We start from the raw sequence: 20,204 nt of genomic DNA on the forward strand, positions 1-20,204 counted from the left end.
TCCTTCCGTGGGTATTTGGTTCCCCCTTTTAAGAAGGAATGAAATGTCTACCTTTTGGTCTTCCTTCTCTTGATGGGCTAAAATGGGTTCCCCAAAATCAATAATTAGGATTCTTATTGAAGTGTCGAAGATGTATATCACACTTAACTACTATATTTGAGTCATTCTATCTGTTTCCAAACATTTACTAATAAGGAGTCTCCTACTCTGTGCAGTTATACTTATTTTTCAGTTACTGAATAGTTATTTAAAACAAGCCTAACATACAGGGTTTACCAGCTAAGTGACCCAAGTCTTGATTTTCATTCCCTTAGCTCAGCCCCTTTTCTTTTTGAATATGTTACTTTTTTATGAACAATTTGAATGATGGTGGCATGACTGTTTAGTAACTAAAAAGTTATTTGACAACAGAATTAATTTTAAAGACAATGGATCTGGTCCTATAGAGGGCTATCATGGCTTGCTCAGAGTCATTAAAAATAGATCTACAAAAGAGTTCTTTTTTCTCTCCACACCATCTTCTAGACTTGTATATATTATTGCATGTGCACTACTATAGTGGGGTTGTCTCATTGATTTCACCAACTACTTTATAAAAGAATAAATGTGTCTGTATATATGATACTAAATGAACAGTACATAGAATACTGGCTACTGTTTTCCAACAGAGATATAACATTAAGAATGTGAAAATCTGCCTCCTGCAGTAATCCCTCCTCAATTAGCCTAAGCTACATTTTTTTCTTATTTTCTCAAAATATTTATTCAGTGCCTTCTCTGGCACAGCTGCTATAGAAAATAATAGGGATAAAGAAAACAGACATGATCTTTGCCCTCACAAAAGCATCCACACAGCACTTAGCACCCATTTTGGTAATTACAGTTTATATTTTCATCCACTCTGGACTTCACCTTCCATGAGAGCAAGGTCTATGCTGTGGCATCATTGAAACTTCAGTGACTGTCATGATACCTGGCTTATGATAATGCTCATTTTAAAGAAGGAAACAGAACATATTTGGGTATCTTTTTCAGCACATGTTATAAGATTAAAAAAAAAAGAAGAAGGACTTTAGGATTAGAGTGACAGTAATTATTCAATAATTTGAGCAACAGTTTTATGATAGTCCTCAGTGTCTTAACTAGAGCTCCAACCCTATTTGTAGGTATCATTTTAGGCCTAATAATAGATTCAGGTACTTATTCATGCTATGCAAAGGCTCTTAAAATGAGCTTCATCTTCAGCCACTATCTTGCCTTTAGTGAAAAGTTTGCTCTTTCTGTCTCCTTAGATGAAGGAAAGATTTCTGTCTGGATAAACAACTAGTACAAGATCCCCAGGCTTGTAAGTACAAGACCAGGATGTTTATCCACATCTTTCCCACAGCAAAGTGACAGGCTTTCCACTGTACAGATCTCAATCATATAGAACAAAAAACATAACTATTTATGCTCCTAAAAATGGTATGGATGTTTTTAAACAAGAAAAAGAGACATCGTAGGTAAAACTTAAGTGGCTGATTGATTACTTGAAAATGTTAATATTCTAAGGTCCCAAGATAAAATCTAAAACAGAACTTCGTTGTTATTGTTGTTTGTTTGTTTGTTTATTTTCTGAGAAAATTAGCATCACTCTTCTTGTACATGAGTAGGTCACTGGCTTTAAAAATCACAAATTAAATAGTGTTAAATAACTTTAAATTCTGTAAGATATGCTAAAACATAATTATTAGCTCTTGACAAATATTTTAGGAATTGTGCATATTTGAGGAGAAGCATTAGCTTTCTGTTTTGTTGTGTCTCATATTTAATTTATAACTACTTTGTTTCCATTATCAGATTTCAAATAATACAAGACAGTCCCTTATATAAATTTGGGGCCTTTGTATAACTCTTTGCCATAACCTCAAAACCTCATCTACAGTTTAGATGTAATTCAAAAATACAACTAGTGTTGGTATCAACACTAAAAGAATCATACATAATCTACTTTTAGTTAAAAAAAAATAGAATGTTAAGTAGTGTTTATACCTCCTTTGACTTCAGCTGTGGGGTAGTCTTAGTTATAGGAAAAAAAGCAAATTGGTGTGTGTGTGTGTGTGTGTGTGTGTGTGTGTGTGTGTGCGTGTGTTCTATGGGTAGTGATAAATGTGTAAATTTATGCACAATCTGTTGATATATGGCAATAAGTGGGACCTAGAGGCCACAAAATAGTATTTTTGTAATGATATTCCCTGCAAAGACTTGCATGGGTTTGATTGATTATTCCCAATATACTCCAGAGTTACTGCATTCAAATGGCAAATTGAAGACATAACAAATTAATACAAACTTTTAACCCTCAGCTTATATCCCAATATTCTGTTTATATCCCAGGCTACCACGATCTTATAGAACCAGATTCTTATTGTGCAAATAAAGAGAAGCTGGAAGATAGTGAATGCCAGGTATAGTACTGTGGGCCCACAGTTTATATTCTGCAACTCTTCGATATTCAGCTTTGGACAATTTTCTGATTCCCTTCTCTGACTTCCCTGTCACTAAGAGAATTATGAAGTTCTTAAATTCTCACAGTACATTTTTCTCTTCCTTCCATCATTTCCAGAATAATCCACTGGAACTTACCTGTACTGGACTGAACAATTCCAGAGTCAACTGTCTGTCCAAGAAGGTCATATTGGTTTAAACGTGAACCGTCTTCTGCCACAACTACTGAGCGGGCTGGCTCTCTGGTCCACTCATAGACAACTTCTGCTCTTGTATAAGCATCTGAGATTAAAAAGAGAAAAGAGTATACTTATGCATCTGCCTCTGTGGTTCTCCTAATGAGCTGACTGTTCCGTCAGCTTCATATTTGTTTTTACATTGTTGCAGATGGCAAGCTAGAAATGAAAGCTCTTATTCAATTGGCTTGGTAATGTAGATATACATTTTTCTGAAGTTTTCTTTCAGTCATTTGTTCACTTTTAGCATGTTAAGCACTGTACTGGCAATGCAATAGGAGATATATACATGGTGGTTGACTTTATGTGACTTACACTCTTTGTGTAAAGGAGTCATTAATAGATAGGCAAATAATGACATAACTCCACAGAGTAAGATAAAGCATACACTACTGAGTGAAAGGACAGAGGGAGGGCTGAAGTTTGGATTTGGAGAAGGACCTGGAAAGGCTCAGAGCCAACACTTTTATAAAACACAATACCCAAAAGAGAAGGTGAACAGAGGATATGAGAAAGAGTTCAATAGACATGCTTTTGTTATTGATTATTTATTCATCTTTTTTAAAGCTTTTCTTTCTTTTTTTAAGATTTATTTTTATTTATTTTTATGTGTATGAATACACTGTAGCTGTACAGATGGCCGTGAGCTATTATGTGTGTGGTTGTTGGTAATTGAACTCAGAACCTCTGCTGGCCCTGCTCACTCTGGCGTAATTCACTGTAGCTGTCTTCAGACGCACCAGAAGAGGGTGTCAGATCTCATTACAGGTAGTTGTGAGCCACCATGTAATGCTGAGATCTGAACTCAGGACCTTCAGAAGAGAAGTCAGTGCTCTTACCCACTGAGCCATCTCACCAGCCCTATTTATTCATCTTTATTTCAGGCAAAGGAGTGTCTCAATTGAAGAAGATTAATGTGGCCATAATAGGAAATGTGAGAGCTAAGGTAACATTAGAGGTAACAACACTGGATCTACATGAAGTTGAGCCATGGAATGCTTAATTTAAGTGGAAAACTAACACCAGAAATGTTGCTGCAGAACAATTTGACAAGAGGCTTACACTGCCAATCATTTAAGTTGATTATATTTATAGATATTGGCATGAGAAGTTATCTTATAAACCCTTTTTCTCACTCATTTTCATTAACCAAGTCACTATTAGTCAAGAAATCTTTCATATGAGGTTCTGGCTCATGAATCTTTAATCCATTGATATTAGAGACAAGTGGAAAGAAAGGAAGGAATGCAGGAAGCGAGGGACAAAAACAGGATAGATGGAAGGAAGAAAAGAAGAGGGCAGAGGGAAAGAGAAGATTGCACAGCATTTCTGTTTTCCAGTATCAGAATGACCCACTTCCCATGGACTGAGATGCTGTCCCTGGTTTAGATGCACAATGATTTTAATAATTTAAGGAGGATCAGATGAGGAAAAGTTAGCTACTTTAGATTATTTGATGGGAGGGCATGGTAGCAAAGGTTGGCCTTATGATAGAAGCTTGATTCATTGGCCATTGGCCAACTTGTCCATTAGTTACATTTGGCACACTGCCCAGGGACCAAAACATTTTCAGAAGGCCATGAAAATGTTTTAATTTATTTAAAATCTAAGATCAATATAACCTAACCTGGCCTGTAGTCATCTTTAGGCCAACAGTTAGGAAGTATAATTTCAATTATATTTTGGAGAAGACCCCCAAAAAGATAAAATTGTTTAGAGCTCATTTAACTCTTAACACTAGTATGCTCAGTATAAGTCTCAAACCCAGGCTTAAGAACAGTGTACAAATATGTATTTGGCAAAGCTAGAATATTATAAGATTTTAAATGATGGTTGCCTTTCCCATGAAGGTGATGCTTCTTACGTAAACAATACTACCTTTGAATCCAGTCTTGGACGGTCACTTTACTCTGAACTGAGTGAAGCAGAAAAACTGAGATCTTGCTGCCTATAATATGTAGGCACCTTGTCTGCCCCATCATTCTTTGTAAGTCCATTCATACAGCTATCTCTTGAAGAAATGTGTATGGGCAATTGAGAGAAATAATTTAATGTATTCCGAGACAAATTTAAGTGGTAAATGGCTAATCTAGAGTGAATCCTGTGGACTTTTTAAACATTTTCTTCTTTCTTGTGTTTTTTTCTTTTAAGTGGGTAACAAAAAGAGCAAAGCATTTCACTGTTGTACAGAGTATTACAATTTTATCAATGATGAAGGTATAAAATGTGACATTTAAAAGTCTCTTAGAAGAGGGCAATGTACAGGAGTTGGAGCCCATGGATACATATTTCAACAACATGGATTTTTCACAGCAAATCTTTATTTTCTTGCTGAAGTAGACACACTGTATTTGTGAGAGTGTTAATCGGCTGAATGTGCCTCTTGGAAAAGCCTCAGTGGCCATGTGCTTTTATCATATTATATAGAGAGCAAAATGGGCATGGGACTAAGGGAGAAAGCTGCTCACAATGCTATTCATTCTACTCCATCTGCTTTTTTTTTTTTTTGAAGTGTGTGTGTGTGTGTGTGTGTGTTTCTATAAAAATGTCCACTTTGTGCAGAAAGTCCAAGAAAGTATACTGGTTCTGTAAATATCAGGGAAGCTAATTCTAGAGATCAGGTCATTTTGGAACAAACTAAATCTCCTGCCAACAGTATTGCATATTTGTTGTTGTATACTGTTGTATGCTGTTGTATATTGTTATATACTGTTGTTGTATACTCCTGCCAACAGTATTGTAAACTTGTTGGCAACAGTGGCAAGGTGGTATCATTTTACATCCTGAGCTGTCTCTGGAATGTTAATATGGTTGGAGCAGGACATTTGGTACACTATCTTTGCTGTCTTGTGCTTCATTTCTTAGCAGTCCCACGGTATATGACGATAGACAGGCCTCTGCTACAGTACAATGAAGCTTCCCATCACTCAGTACTCATGGCTTCTGCTAAAAATCTCCCTAAATAAGGAGTGCACTCCTGTGATGCAAGCAGGTGCTTTATGGAAGAGAAGAGAGAGGGAAGGTACCTCAATAGTTTATTTGAGTTGATAATTCTTAAACATAAGAGAACTGACAAGTATCTTCCACTGCTTAGTCAAATATTTGAAGACATGGTTTCAAAAACCTCATATTACCTAGGAAATAATGGTAAAAACAAAAGACACTAACTGAGGGTATGAAATAGCCTTGCAGTAGTACTACAGTCAATGCTAGATTTAATGACAAGGAAAAAGCAGTCAAGTAAAGCTGTGGTGCTTGTTATCAGCTTCGGTGTCCAGGTCTTCAGGTTTCCCCTTCACACCTCTTCCATTCCCTCAGAAGTTTAAATGTGGAAAAGCAAAAGGGCACTTAAAACTTGTTAGGATAATTTTTATTTATTCAATAAATACTTACTTATTGAATTGTGTTATGCTCTGAGCTAGAAAATGCTAAATAAAATATACCCTACTCTTATAAAAGTTGGTGTCTAAATTCATAACACAAATAATAATGAATACAGATATGGAGACAAATGTTATAAAATATGTTCGAAAGAGAATCAAGAAGATTGATAGTGCTATTTACAAATTACCACAGAATCATCTGGAAAGAACTTAAGAGGTGCTGTCTATGCCAAGATGTGAAAGTCGGTACAGGAAGCTACATAGATCTGACAAAGAAAAGAGCATTGCACAGCAAAAAAAGATCAGAAGCGAAACACCCAGGTGGAGTGCTGCTTGCATATTTTTCCTTAACTTCATTCTTTTTGAATGATTTACTCTTTATTTTATCCTCACAATCTACTTCTTTCCTTTTAAAACAACTCCCAAATCCTTCAATTGAAAACGTTTCTATATGAAAATGTTTTCTACCCAACCTTTTCTGACAGCATAGACAAAGTAAAACATCTTTTATCGTACAAAGATATAAACAGATGATGATTAGGACTTTAGGGAAAAGTTTGATCTTTGTGAAATAGCCACTGGTTTCTTCTTTTTTTTTTTTCTTTACTAACTATTCCTCATCTTCCTGAAAACACATACAAGTGCTCAAGATGCCACTTTGTAATGAGGAACTTCATCTGAAGACATTCCTTTAAAATATAGCACTAAGCATGCAACAACTAATAGTGACCTCTACACATCTGATATGAAAATGCACGGTCCCTTTTTTTTAGCTGTCCACACAATACAAAAAAAAAAAAGGGAAATAAAACACTATTATCTAGGATATTATTGTAACGTATTGTGATGTTGGTAATGAAGTAATATTGGCTCAGGACAATATAGTGGGTCATCTTCTCCCATCTAAGGTTACTTTGTGGGCTGGGAGAACTTATAAGGCCTGATATATTTGATGCACTATTTGATATCCAAGTTACAAATAATGGCACCATACTTAGAAATGTAACTGCCACTCAGGAGAAAACCCAAGAGCCCATGATGTACATTAAAATAAGAAAGGGGTGGGAAAAGGTAGTCCTCTCTAAAGTCCTGTTTAGCTGACAGGTTCGGAGGACATTCATCCCAGATCTTCAGGATAGAATGTGATCTATAAATAGAGAACAATGACTCCCCATGACTAGAGCTGCTAGGCACATGGAGGCCCTTTGCTATTTTCTTTGCCTGCTCTCATCCTACACCATCACTATTTTTCCTCTATGAATCATATTTTACCAAAATAGTTGCTCAGTCTGCTTGTCTAGTTGGAACAGTAAGCCGGTTAGGTAAACTCGATTGACTCAGTCCTTGCCTGAAACCCCCCTGCAGGAATCCAGAAATACATTATCCTCACTTTATGTATGCATGATAGTCAGAAATAGAAGGGGAAAGAAAGGCTCAGAGAGGCCAGCTCTACAGCTCAAAGTTACTTTGTCTACACAAAGGTGCTCCTTGATGATATCAAACAATACACATCCAGAAAGTTAACACAATGGAGGTGTTTCTATGATACAATCAAATGGGAACAAAAGCATAAACAAATTCATGAATACCATGGGACAGTCCTACTAACATGGAAAATATTTGAGATGATAATGACAATAAATTATTTTTTAGATATCTCCTTAACATCCTGCCTCCATTAAAATAAAGCATCTATATATTGTCTTTGGCCACCTGTGAATATTTTCTTAAAACCATGTCAGAAAAATATAAAGTAAATACTGTAATCCCCTTTAATGGGGATGAAAACATATCTATGAGATACAAGAATCGTTTCCCTTTTCCACAAACACCACTAGATACTATTTTCCTCCTACATGGTTTAACCCGTGGCTTTTACTTTAGTAAATAAAAATAACATGGGAGCTGGAGAGATGTCTCAGTGGTTAAGAGTGGGCACTGTTCTTAGGTTCGTGAGTTTGGATCCCTGCACACAAATCAGGTAGTTCATGACCACTTCTCACTCAAGCTGGAGTAAATTTGATGCCCTCTTCTGGCTTCCACAGGTGTTCATGAGTGGTTCATGCATGATGTACACTCACACAGTATCCTAGTGACAGTTACTGTTGCTGTGATAAAATGTGTCAGGATCACCAGAGCAGGAACAGAATCACCCACAGTAGACTGGGCCCTTCCTATCAATCACTAGTTTAAAAAAAAATGCTTTGCAGCTAGATCATAGGGAGTCATTTTCTCAATTGAGGTTTTCTCCTTTCAGATAAAACTAGCTTGTATAAGTTTACAGAAAATTAGCCAGCACATGTAGGTACACATACATAAAAATTAAATATGTTTTAAAAAGTTAAAATTTAAGAAAAACATCTAAGGACCACTACTTGCAGGAAACTCTTATAATATATTGCTGTCTATGTATTTATAACTTTGCAATTGACCATAACTAATTAGAAATCTCTTGCTTGAGCTCATAGATCTCTCATAAAACAAGACAGGAGCCAGCATAATTGTCCTCTGAGATCCTCTAACCAGTAGCTGACAGATGCAGAGATCCACAGCCAAACATTGGACAGTGCTCAGAGAGTCTTGGGGAAGAATTGAAGGACCCAGAGGGGATAGGAACTCTACAATACCAACAGTGTCATTTAACATGGATTCCCAAGGGCTCCTAGAGACTGAACCATCAACCAAAAAGAATTCTTGGCCTGGATCTAGGGCCTCCCTCATACATGTAGAGAATGTGCAGCTCAGTCTACATGCTGGTTCCCCAACAACTGGAGCAGGGCTTACCCTGACTCTGTTACCTGCGTGTGCATCTTGTACCTTAACTAGGCTGTCATGTTTGCCTCAATGGGGAATCCTAGAGCGACTTGTGTCCAGGTAAGTTGATACCTAAGAGGGCCTCCCCATACTCAGAGGAGAGGGGGAAAGGACATGGGGGAGGTGATATATGAGGGAGGACTACGAGGAGGGTGGCAATCTGGATGCACAGTGAATAAATAAATAAACTAGTAGCCAAAAAAATGATAATTTGAAGTAAATTTACTTACAGCTTCCAAATTTTAGTGGGCAGGCATGTGCATCCATAGGGAAGTCTTCCAAGTGCATTGGGCATTCAGCTCTCACGGTCAACCTTGTTAATTAAGGGAACATAGAAAACAAACAAAAGCTCTATAGATTAGATATCGATAATTAAAGTAGGATGCCATTAACCTTAGGAAACAGAAGAGATGGAAGTAAAATGCATACCTATGCCATCTTCTCAATAACCAAATTAACTATAAAGAGCTACCATGACTGATTTCTATAATTTTGTGTTTGCTTGGTGAAAATGGACAAGATTGGGTTTTGAAGACTGAGTAAGAATTACTGGTGTTTCTTGTAACAGAAAGTACCCACTAATCCACCTGGCTATGGGAATTGTTCTGATTAGTTAAACTAGATGGAGTCAAATAAATAACGGCATAAGAACATGTAGAAATGTATCATACAGGGTGCCCAATTTCCTGATTTTAGATCCCTTTATCTTCTCAAAACAAAACTGAATTTAGGGCTTGGCAAGAATTTCTCTGTTGTCTTCTCACTGGGTGGTCCTGACTCTTTTATTCAGCCAGGCTGTCCTGATTCTTTTACCTAGCCAATTTCCCTAATGTAGTGTAGATGTATCTCTACACATTACCTCTATCATTTGGAATGGAAAGAAACCTTTTTCTTTTTCTACCTCTTAGATTCAACACAGAAAAACCCTCAGGTTACAATTGGCCTGCTAACTTCTCCAGGAAGAAGAAAAAATAAAAATAAGTCCAGACTAGGGTCTTCTGCTGGACATGGATCTATTAAAACTCCTTTTGTTAATACTTTATTTTGAAACAGGTGCTTAGGTTGTGGAACTCGTGAATCTTTCGCCTTGGCTCTCCTCAAGGAGGTTTCTCCAGTTTGGATACCACTGCAACCAGCACAGTTGAAGCTGCAGCACCTTATAATTATGCAGTGCAGTTTGAAATGTGAGGGGTTAAAAGGTTACATACACTAAGTTAATGGTAGACTCACCCAGGGAAACATATACTTGACAACAATGGAACATTCTCAAAAGACAAGGAGTCATGAGTGATTTCCATATGGGAAAGAAATCTCCCCAGCCGATGTAGATGCTATCCTTCCATATTTTAATGAAAGGAGAATATTTATTTACTTACTTATGTGTTTATGAGAAGAAAGCTGTTGCTGACGTCTTCAGAAGACTTTGGACAATTTTTTATTTTTAGTAGAATTCCATTCTTCTAGAGATGGCCTAGCCAGCCCTGCCAGTGTGTGTTTGCATTTAGTTGAAGGCAGTGATGGAAGTTGGACTGCTTGCCTTGCTATCTTAGGTGCTTTTTATGAAAACTCAGGATTTTATTAAAGACGGAAACTTTTGCTTTCAATGATTTATGCACAGAAAAAGAATTTTACACTTGTTAGGTGAAATTAGGGACAGGTACTGTTGCACTGAATATCTCAGTTTAAGGAAAAGGTTGGAGCATAGGTTCTATGAGGTTATGGACAGAAGGCAGATGTACCATCATATTTGACTGAAACAAATGATCAAACATAGGAAGCACTGTGTATTTCAATTAATACTCATATTGGGCAGCCAAGTTTTATTTAAACAAAAAGTATTTCCATAAAATGATCAAAGAATCAATCATAGACTGTTCAAAACTTACAAGTTAAGACTATATAAAAATATATACCTCTATAAAAATTTTAACATTTTTGTATTTGTAATTCATGCTTCCTTTGTTCTATCCCTAAAACACTGTATACTTATGCTTTGCAGTCATTTGAAACAGGAAACATTTTATACCATATATACATACATATACACATACATAGTCTTCAGAGTAAGCCAAATTAATTATCTCCAGCTAAGAATGCTATTTGAGAAATGGTGTATTTCTTTACATACATACTTCCATATGAATTTTTAAAAAAACTTTATATGGTCATACTTTTCACTTTGTCTTCCTTAGTTGTAGAAATACCTTTAAATACATACCATTATGTAGCTTCAGGAATTTTAACTTGTACCTTATTGGAATGCAGGGAGATATGAAATTCATAACATAGACTTCATGAAGGTCCTCATGTGGAATTAAAGCAGGTTGGAATTACAGTCTCAGCAACATTGTATTATTTAATCTAGTCTTCATTTACATTTTATTTAACATTGCATACATGCATTATATTTTAGAGCATTATTATTGCTTAGCAGAATAAATTTAATGCTTAAATGTAGGAAACCAAAAACTCAATTATAGCACATCACCCTGATGATTTCCTTATTGTGACAGAACAAAAAGTATGGACAGTTCCCTGCAGGATCCCAACTGTCCTTACCTCATGGTGTACAGCAGCGTGCCATCCTCTGTGATACGCAGGAGTTTATTAGGCATAGTCATGTTGTGGGCCACAGACTTCTTTCCATTGTGGAAAAATGTATCTGGAGTCCATATTTTACTGGCCATGAGGTTGTTTAGCCGGAGCACAGTCATGGGTCCTTTGAATTTTAATCTTTCATCCTTCCAACTTTGACGGAAAAACACATCTATTGTATATTCCTGTATAATTTTCAAAAAGATCAGAGTTTACAGTTTTACATATTTGCCATAGAAATAACTTACAAATAAGATATTGGAATCTCAATGTGGCTTAGGTGATGTTTCTGGAAGCCAACTTGTGTGTTTAGTGTTAGAGGAATAAATGATGGCTTTTGTAATAATTTTTATGCATGTATATTCATACATACATACATACATACATATACACATTTGCAAATGCACATACATAGATGATAGATACATAGATAGATAGATACATAGACACATAGATAGAAATTTATTTTATAGATGGAAAAACCAATTTATAGAAAATAAATTATTCTCAAACAAAAAACCCCTTTGACACTAATAATAAAATAAAAACAACAAACTACAGTTTAAAAAAACCTCAGTTTTGCAGGTTTTATATATAGGGGTATATTTAAATTAAGGAATTCCAGCCACAAGAATAAAGTGTAATATTTACAGGCCTCTCTATGTTCCCTGAAAACTTCATATTCAAACTCAAGCCGAAATATTGCTGTTACAGATGTAAAAATTCTTTGGCTAAAGAAATGGCTTTTTGTTTGCTGTTTTTACACAGATAATGTATGCAGCTTTCCAATCTTCCTACATGGTGAATGAGATCAGGAAAATGTGGAAAAACCTAATCAATTTCCACTGTTAATTTGGAGGGTTTTTTTTCCTTCCAGAGTTGGGAGAGAAGAATGCAAAATGTGGAGGTATGCGTGTTAGTGATAGCATGTGTATGTGTATATCACATGAGAAATGTGTGAACCTCATCATCATTCACAACCAGGGAATCTATTGATCTGAATAAGGCAAGCTTTCCTTATGGCACTACCCAGAGACAAACATCTGCTCATCTAAAAACAAGTGATGTGACTTCCCAGCTCCTGAAATTGAAAAAGATAGTATTCATCTTCCTTGTGCAGGACTTGCTACATTGGCACTAAATTTAGAACTCAATGGTTTGAAATAAAGATTACCACATTCTCCATTAATCTTCACATACTCAAAACCTGAAGGGGGTTAGCTGCAAAACATTATGCCATGTTTTCCTAAGCTTCTGAAGCTCAATGCCTCTGAAAACAGCTGCTTTTAAATCCTACACATGTCATCCTTAGGATACACAGAATAAAGAATGTCTGTCTTTAAGCCTTTTGTGCATGGTTTTAAATATCTGTCTCTTTCCTATGATTTAAACAATGCTCAGTAAAGTCTGAATGTATACTTGCCCTCCTGGCATAGGTGTGACATTGACCACATTACATCATTAGTGAACATCTTCTAATGTACCATGTGGCTAATTGATGAGTGATGTATAATCAAGGAAGTAAGCAAAATGATGTTATTCTGTTGATGCAGGCCCAACAAGTTACCATGCTTGCTGCTTTGATTTTCTTTTTTTTTTTTATGTCAGGAAGTGTCAGGTGAAAGTCACTGTGATACATGATAGGAATTCATTCACAGCAAACATTTGATAAGCATCCATTAAACTCAGTAGAGGGAGAAATTATTAAACTTTGAGTGTTATCAGAAGAACACATAAAGTGGGATTATGGATTATGGATTATGGATGAGACAATAGTACATGAGAACAGTTGCTTGTCATTCAAAATATTCCTAGTTTGTTTGTGTATATGTGCCGTGTCTGGTTAACAGATAGGCTTCTGGGACAGGAATATGATATCTGATGACTGTTCTACTTTTCTCTGTCTAGCTCCTTCAGCTATTCTCCATACAACTGAATGAGTTTAGATTGGTCTATACTACAGAGAATGTTTACAGGTAAATCAACATACCAAGCGTGATTAAGTAAACCATGTTCCCAGAAATCAAAACACTTGATGTTCTTGCTAGCTATAAGGAGGGTTCTGTTTGTTTTGATTTGGTTTGGTTTGGTTGTGAAAGCATAGTAAATGTTAAATGCAAATTTAAACTTAAAATTTTAGTGGAAATTTTCAAAAAGATGTGTCCAAAGGCAATGATGCCAAAAATTATGTCAAATTTCCCATGTCCTAACATTTGTATGCTTTTTATATTTCCATTAGGCTTTAATTTTCTGTGCTAATGGTTGACAATAAAACCCGCATTTTGTTTGAGACAATTTTTGTTCAAATATAACACACACACACAAACACAGACACACACACACACACATACATATACAGAGAGAGGCAGACATACAGACAGACATGCAGGCAGACAGACAAACAGACATTACTAAGGGTAAAATAGATTCCCTCCTTTTCTCTGACTACAAATACAACCTAACAAAAGCAGTTAATTGCAATCAAATCCTGCCCAAGCACAAACAAAAACACTCTCTACTCTTGCTTCTGCACCTTTCCATATGGTAGAAATAGGCAGCTTCCATGGTTTCTTTATTTAACATGTTTTAGCCTCCATGACCACAATGTGTTTGATCAAGACTGAACATTTGGACCAATATGAGCCATGTTTCCCTCTTCAGGATATGGGAGCAAGACATGAGGAAGAGCTGTAGTGTAGTGTTAGTAACTGTGGATTTAAAGTCAATATTTACTATTTGTTTTCTTAATTTTATCAACACAATTTTAAACTAGGATTCTTTATAGCTTGGGATCAAGTGGTATTTGGAAACAGTGACTTTGGAAAGGTTATAGAATGGGAACCTTAAGACAGTGAGGAAGAAATTCCAGTCAAGCAAGACAATAGGAGAATACAGAAGATGGGACTCTGAAGAAAAGAAAACCTGAATAAATGCAAACGTTTGCTATAGGATTTATTCAAGTTTCAGAGTTACAGATCCCACCTCAACAAGAAAAAATTCTCAAGTTTCTCTGCTTAATAGAGTATGTCCTTGGAGAATATGAGCCTTATTCTCAAGATCTGGGACAAAGTATTCATTTTGTACCTAAATATTGTATTGAAGTGTTCCAGCTCATACCATTTTTTTTAACCATCTGTGTGTGTCTTGACTTAATACCTTTTAAATACTATGGGAAGCAAGGCTGTGTGATTGTGTAGCCTAGATATTTCTGTCAGAACCTAGTGCCTTGGGAATGGGCTTTTTGACTGACAATTAATGGCTTTTAAAATAAGCTTAGGGAGTTGACCTCATTTTGTTTTTTATTCTAGATGAAGTTGTATGTCTTGGGAGCTCGGCAGTCTTCAGGGATGGGCTGCCCAGGTTTCAGGTGCTACTCTTAGCCAGTGGGTCACTTTCCTTTCCTGAAAGCACGCAGATAAGAATACTATTGAGCTGAAAGGTTTGGAATGAGGATAAGATAAAATAACATTTAAAAAAATGAAAACTTTGAAAACACTCAGTAATGACCAATGCAAATATGTTTATTAATTAGGTATTTTATTAGGTTCTACTTTAAAAACAGGCAAAGTTTTTTTTCTGTTTTGAAAAGTAACCTTATTTAAAAAGACAAAAGAAAGAAAGAAAGAATGAATGAATGAATGAATGAATGAAAGAGAGAAAGAGAGAAAGAAAAGTAACCTTATTCTGTCATCCTTTCTATATTTGATTTCTCACAATACTATTTAAATAATTAACCTGTTACAAGATATCAGGTACAAGTCCCAGGACCCACTTTGCAAATCACTTTGCAAATAACTTGATTACAACACAAACCAAGTCAAACACTGTTTCATAAATTATAGGCAATGAGAAAGATCATTATGTGAAATGCAGTTTTGACTGCTTTAGAAATAATGATAACTAAAATATTTATTATGTACCTTTATTCTAAGCCAAAACAATAACCTTATTGGTTCTTTGAATCTCAGTTAAACTGAACCAATAACTCAAAACCAAAATCCAGTTGATCAAAATCCAGCATGGAGGGAGGCTTAGCCCTGTACTGAAGAGCTATTGGCAGCTAAGGTCCCTGAGGGATGGGGAAAACAGTTTTCATTTGAAATCTGACCCCTGCTTGTCTGCCTGTGCTCTGGTGGATGGCCCTGCAAACATATTGGCAGTACAAATTGGACTCGTGGTTCAAAATAATTGTACATGGAGTTGAAATCGAGATGCTGTTCTGTGGGTTTGGGAGTAGTTAAAGGGAGGGTAAAGACAGGAGCAGGAGTGTATTTGATCAAAATGCGTTGTATATATGAGTGAAATTCTTTAAAAATTTTAAATATATATTTTTTTCTTTCTTTTTTTTTATTTCTTTATTTATATGCGAATTTTTCCATTCCCAGTTTCCCCTCCAAAAAACAAAAAAACAAACAAAAACAAACCTCTGTTGCCTCCCCCCTCCCCATGCCTGCCACCCCGCCCTCTCCCACTTTCTGGCCCTGGCATTCCCCTAAATATATATTTTAAGCTAAAATGTAATTAAGGTTTATTAAATATTTGAAGGCAATTTATTTATTTTTCAGATTTAGCTTCCTTTGGGCATTGTTCCTTAACACCACACCTTAAACTGCATTTCATAATAGACATTCTCCCAGACAGAATAGACAGAGGCAGAATTATCATAAAATAATTTAAAAGTATACATAAAAATAAACAATATGTTATTCTAATCCCATGCCCTTTTGTCTTCCTCCTCAAAATATTCAGAACTCAAGAAGGGCAGTTTAGCTTTCTCTGACCCATACATTCATGATTTTTAGTGGGCACATAGACCTCTAGCTCTATTGCAAAGCATCTAGTAATTCATTACTCCATTTAAACAAGGCAATGCACTCATGCTATGATATCAGTAAGACACGTTTGTCTTTGCAAATTTTGGCATCATTTTAAGATAAAAAGACATTATCTTGCCATTAAAAAAAATCACCAAGCAGTACTATGCATGTAGCCAAAAGCTGTGTTGAATTTTATGTCAAGGAACTTGATTAAAATACAAGTTGGGGGAGTTAATTAGGTATTGTGTCAATGATAAATGTCTTTCTTCAGTCTTTCTTTTTCAGCTTGGTTCCCTGTGGAAATATAGGGCTTAGACGAATGTAGAAATGAAAAAGTACAATTGAAGTGTGTGTGTGTGTGTATGTGTGTGCAAAGTGTATATTTGTGTGTGTGTGCATGTGTGTGTGTTTGAGTGCTTATGTGTTTGTGTATGTACATGTAATTTAAATCATGAATACTCTTACATTAATGAGTGCCTACAATAAAACAGACATCTGAAAGACATTGAGCCCTTGATTTTTTAAGAATTGTGTTTTACCTAGAATGCTTAACATTCTGTTTTATATGGTTGTGGTTTTTTATATTGGCTTTTGAGGGCAGACTTCTAGTGGTGGTGAGACTTTAAGTCAGCCAGGCTTACTCCTAGAGCAGACTTGATAACTCACAGTCTGTATTGCCTTATAGTAATCAGGGTTTCCACCATGAGAACATTCACATAGTTAAGCCAGTAACTGAGTGAGGGAGAGTGGCAAGATTAAGAATGCATCATATAGAATACAAGCATAATAATTTGAGTTTTCTTTTAAACCAGAAAAAAAATCTGCAACTTTAATTTGCTTTCTCTCTGAGCTATTAAGAAATAGAAACACATTTGCATTAAGTACTAAAAAATGGCATTTGAAAATAATAATACATATTTAAAGTATTCATAGTGGTATGTTTTAAAGGCCTCATTAAAATGGTTTTGTTATACTGATGTCTCTCTCTCCCTCTCCCTGCTCCTCCCTCTCTCTCCCTCTCCCCCTCCTTTTCCCTCTGCCCCTTCCCCTTTTCCTCCCTCTCTTTCTCTGTATGTTATGTGATTTGAATATATATTGTCAACATATATAAATAGATGTACTTATTGTAATCACACAAAAGATACCAAGTTATGACTACCAAAGTCATTTCAAGCTGTTTCTCAAATATTTTTCATTTAAAACTAACATTTTTAAAAATACTAGAAATGGCAATACTAGAAATGATAGGCAAACATCACTCATAATACCTCAACAATGTATCTACCTAAATAAGACCTAAAGAAGTACAATACCAGTAGTCATGTTAATATGGAAGGGAGTAATTCTCAAATAGCCTTAACCATTGACAAAGAATTACTGGTAACTAAACAGTGCTGAAAGAGAGGGAATTAGTTTTCTGTAGGGATGATCCCCAAATTTATTATCCAATAGCCAGTGGTGAGTCTTAAAATCTCTCTCTCACTCTCTTTGTCTCTGTCTCTGTCTCTGTGTCTGTCTCTGTGTCTGTCTCTCTCTGTCTCTCTGTCTCTCTGTCTCTCTGTCTCTCTGTCTCTCTGTCTCTCTGTCTGTCTGTCTCTCTCTCTCTCTCTCTCTCTCTCTCTCTCACACACACACACACACACACACACACACACACACGTAACACTAAATGCTCCAAGCAATATATTTATATCTTTAGACATATATAACAATATCAAAGAAAAGAAGACCACATTTTCAAGTAGGAACAAGGAAGTAGAGGGTGCTTAAGAAAGGGAAGGGGAAATGATATAATTATAATTATATCTTAATTTGAATACCTAAGCAAAACCCCAGAATTTAAACACGTAGTGTCACTTACCATATCATGGTCTGAAACAGGTCCAAAACTGGTGACGAAGATGTCGGTCTTCACTTCAGTTACACGCTCTGATGAAGCAGGAAATTGGGCTAGTGAGTGTCTATCAACAGCCACTATTAGAGTTAACTATCACAAACTCACAACCAAATGGGAAATTTATTGGCTTTGATTAGCCATTTCTGAAATTGGTCTACTGTGTAGTTCTGATAATTGACTGCATGCGTGTGGAATTTCACATTTAATATTTTCAATGGAGAAAAGATCCTAAATATGCCACCTTAGGAGGCTGACTTTCAGGAGATCTCAGCTACTTCTTAATGAATTCTTAAAGAACGGAAACACTTGCCTAAACGATACTCAACCACTTCATATTATAATAAGAAATATGTTACCATAGTAATATGTCTGAAGTTTAAATATTTTTACATATCCAGACAAACCTTTCAGGCACATTGTCTACTCTTGGGAGGTATAGAGGAAGGCATAGCAGACATTATGGCCTCTTTAAGGTCTCAAGTGTATACTTTACAAATGATTGCTTTCGGTTACTAGATAATCACTGAATTATCCAAATTACTCCCTAGGAAAAAATATGACAAATATGGGAGCATTTTCAGTTTTGTGGACAAGGTATATAACACGGCATGGAAAAAGTTAATTTAGTATGCTGTTTCACGTTGAATACGATTTTATTATAGTGGTCTCTGAAGGCCTATATACAAAGCAATCAAACATATTTCTTGCAGTTTCATGACAACTCATCACAGATATTTTAAAAGGAACACAATTACTACCAAGAACGGGAAACATGACTGGGTGAAAAGAAATGATTTGTTGAGGAGTGAGAAAGGAAAAGAGGGTTATATAATTTTCATCTACTATCTGGAAAATGACAGTCTAGTCTCTTAAGGGCTCCTATTATGTGTGCTTCCATGTCAAGCTCTATCAGAGGACACTGAAAACATCACCCTGTCTCTGCAACAGTGAAGTCTTTTGTTGACCAAGATCTACCCTGTCTCTTTCAGCAATTCATTCATGGACAGTCGAGACTCCAGAAGAACTGTATTGCAAAGATGTTAATGCCATCCAACAAAAACAATTAGAGGAGAAAACCTTGCTTTAGTTAACCATTTCAATTCTTCTTGTCTGAGAAAAATAGTTCTTTGATATTGAGGCAATCCAGCAAGTTTCCTCATGCGAGCTTAATCTCGGGCTCACTCTTAAGACACTTAATTTTTTCGTAGCTTGCAACAAGAAACACATAGAATTTCCTGTTAAGACCACGTTTTTAATCCCAAGCCTCATCATGCTGAGAGCAGAAGAGGCACAGGTGAGTCTCAGCTCTGTCACCCACTCTCCACTTACAATCTTGTCTCTGCATCTTCTAGCATCTACCCTCATAGAACTCTATACATTAATCATAGATATTTCTCTCCATATATTTTTAACTATGGCTGTTTTCTAATTTAATCTTCTCATTATTTTATATAATAACTAAAACATAGTTACATAGTGCACTTCACTAGCACATTTTCATGCATGTGAATTCATGCATATTAAGATTACTTCACTTAGTCACATTTTATTATCATACTGTGACCAATTTTTAACAAACAATAACAAACAGAAAATCAGTGCCACATATTTAGAAAAGCAAGAGCATGTCATATTATGTAGTGTCTCTTTTAATTCTTATCTTCTGTATCTATGACTTGCATTTTACTTGATACAATAAAATAGACATATCATGAAAAAGTAAAGAAAGAAAGATAACAGATTTTAGAGTCTTGGAAAAATTTACACTAGGAAAGTTTATGTTTGACTTTTCATTCTTGAGATGCATGCTCATTTAAGGAATGCTGACTAATTGTCTGCTCTTTGGCATACATTTGCCAACCTGGAACACTCTTTTCCAAATCCATGTCACTAGTATTTGTTTCATGTGTGTGAAGACAACTTAGCTTCTATTAACGAAATTCCAAAAGATATCTAGTTTAAGAAAATTGGACTG

General features: G+C 35.8%; 1 protein-coding gene across 1 annotated transcript in view; it reads right to left on the reverse strand.

Moving 5' to 3' along the window:
- Gabra1 (gamma-aminobutyric acid type A receptor alpha1 subunit) overlaps window positions 1–20,204 on the reverse strand; it is a 52,550-nt gene that overhangs the window by 13,979 nt on the left and 18,367 nt on the right. Inside the window, exons 4-7 of the mRNA XM_031352909.1 lie at window positions 18,194–18,261; window positions 11,480–11,700; window positions 9,151–9,233; window positions 2,626–2,769 (exon numbers count right to left, since the gene is read on the reverse strand). Of these exons, the coding sequence (XP_031208769.1) occupies window positions 2,626–2,769; window positions 9,151–9,233; window positions 11,480–11,700; window positions 18,194–18,261 (516 nt within the window). The remainder of the gene's footprint in view (window positions 1–2,625; window positions 2,770–9,150; window positions 9,234–11,479; window positions 11,701–18,193; window positions 18,262–20,204) is intronic.

Source organism: Mastomys coucha, unplaced genomic scaffold (genome assembly GCF_008632895.1).
Source record: "Mastomys coucha isolate ucsf_1 unplaced genomic scaffold, UCSF_Mcou_1 pScaffold5, whole genome shotgun sequence".
In the NCBI taxonomy this organism is placed as follows: Eukaryota; Metazoa; Chordata; class Mammalia; order Rodentia; family Muridae; genus Mastomys; species Mastomys coucha.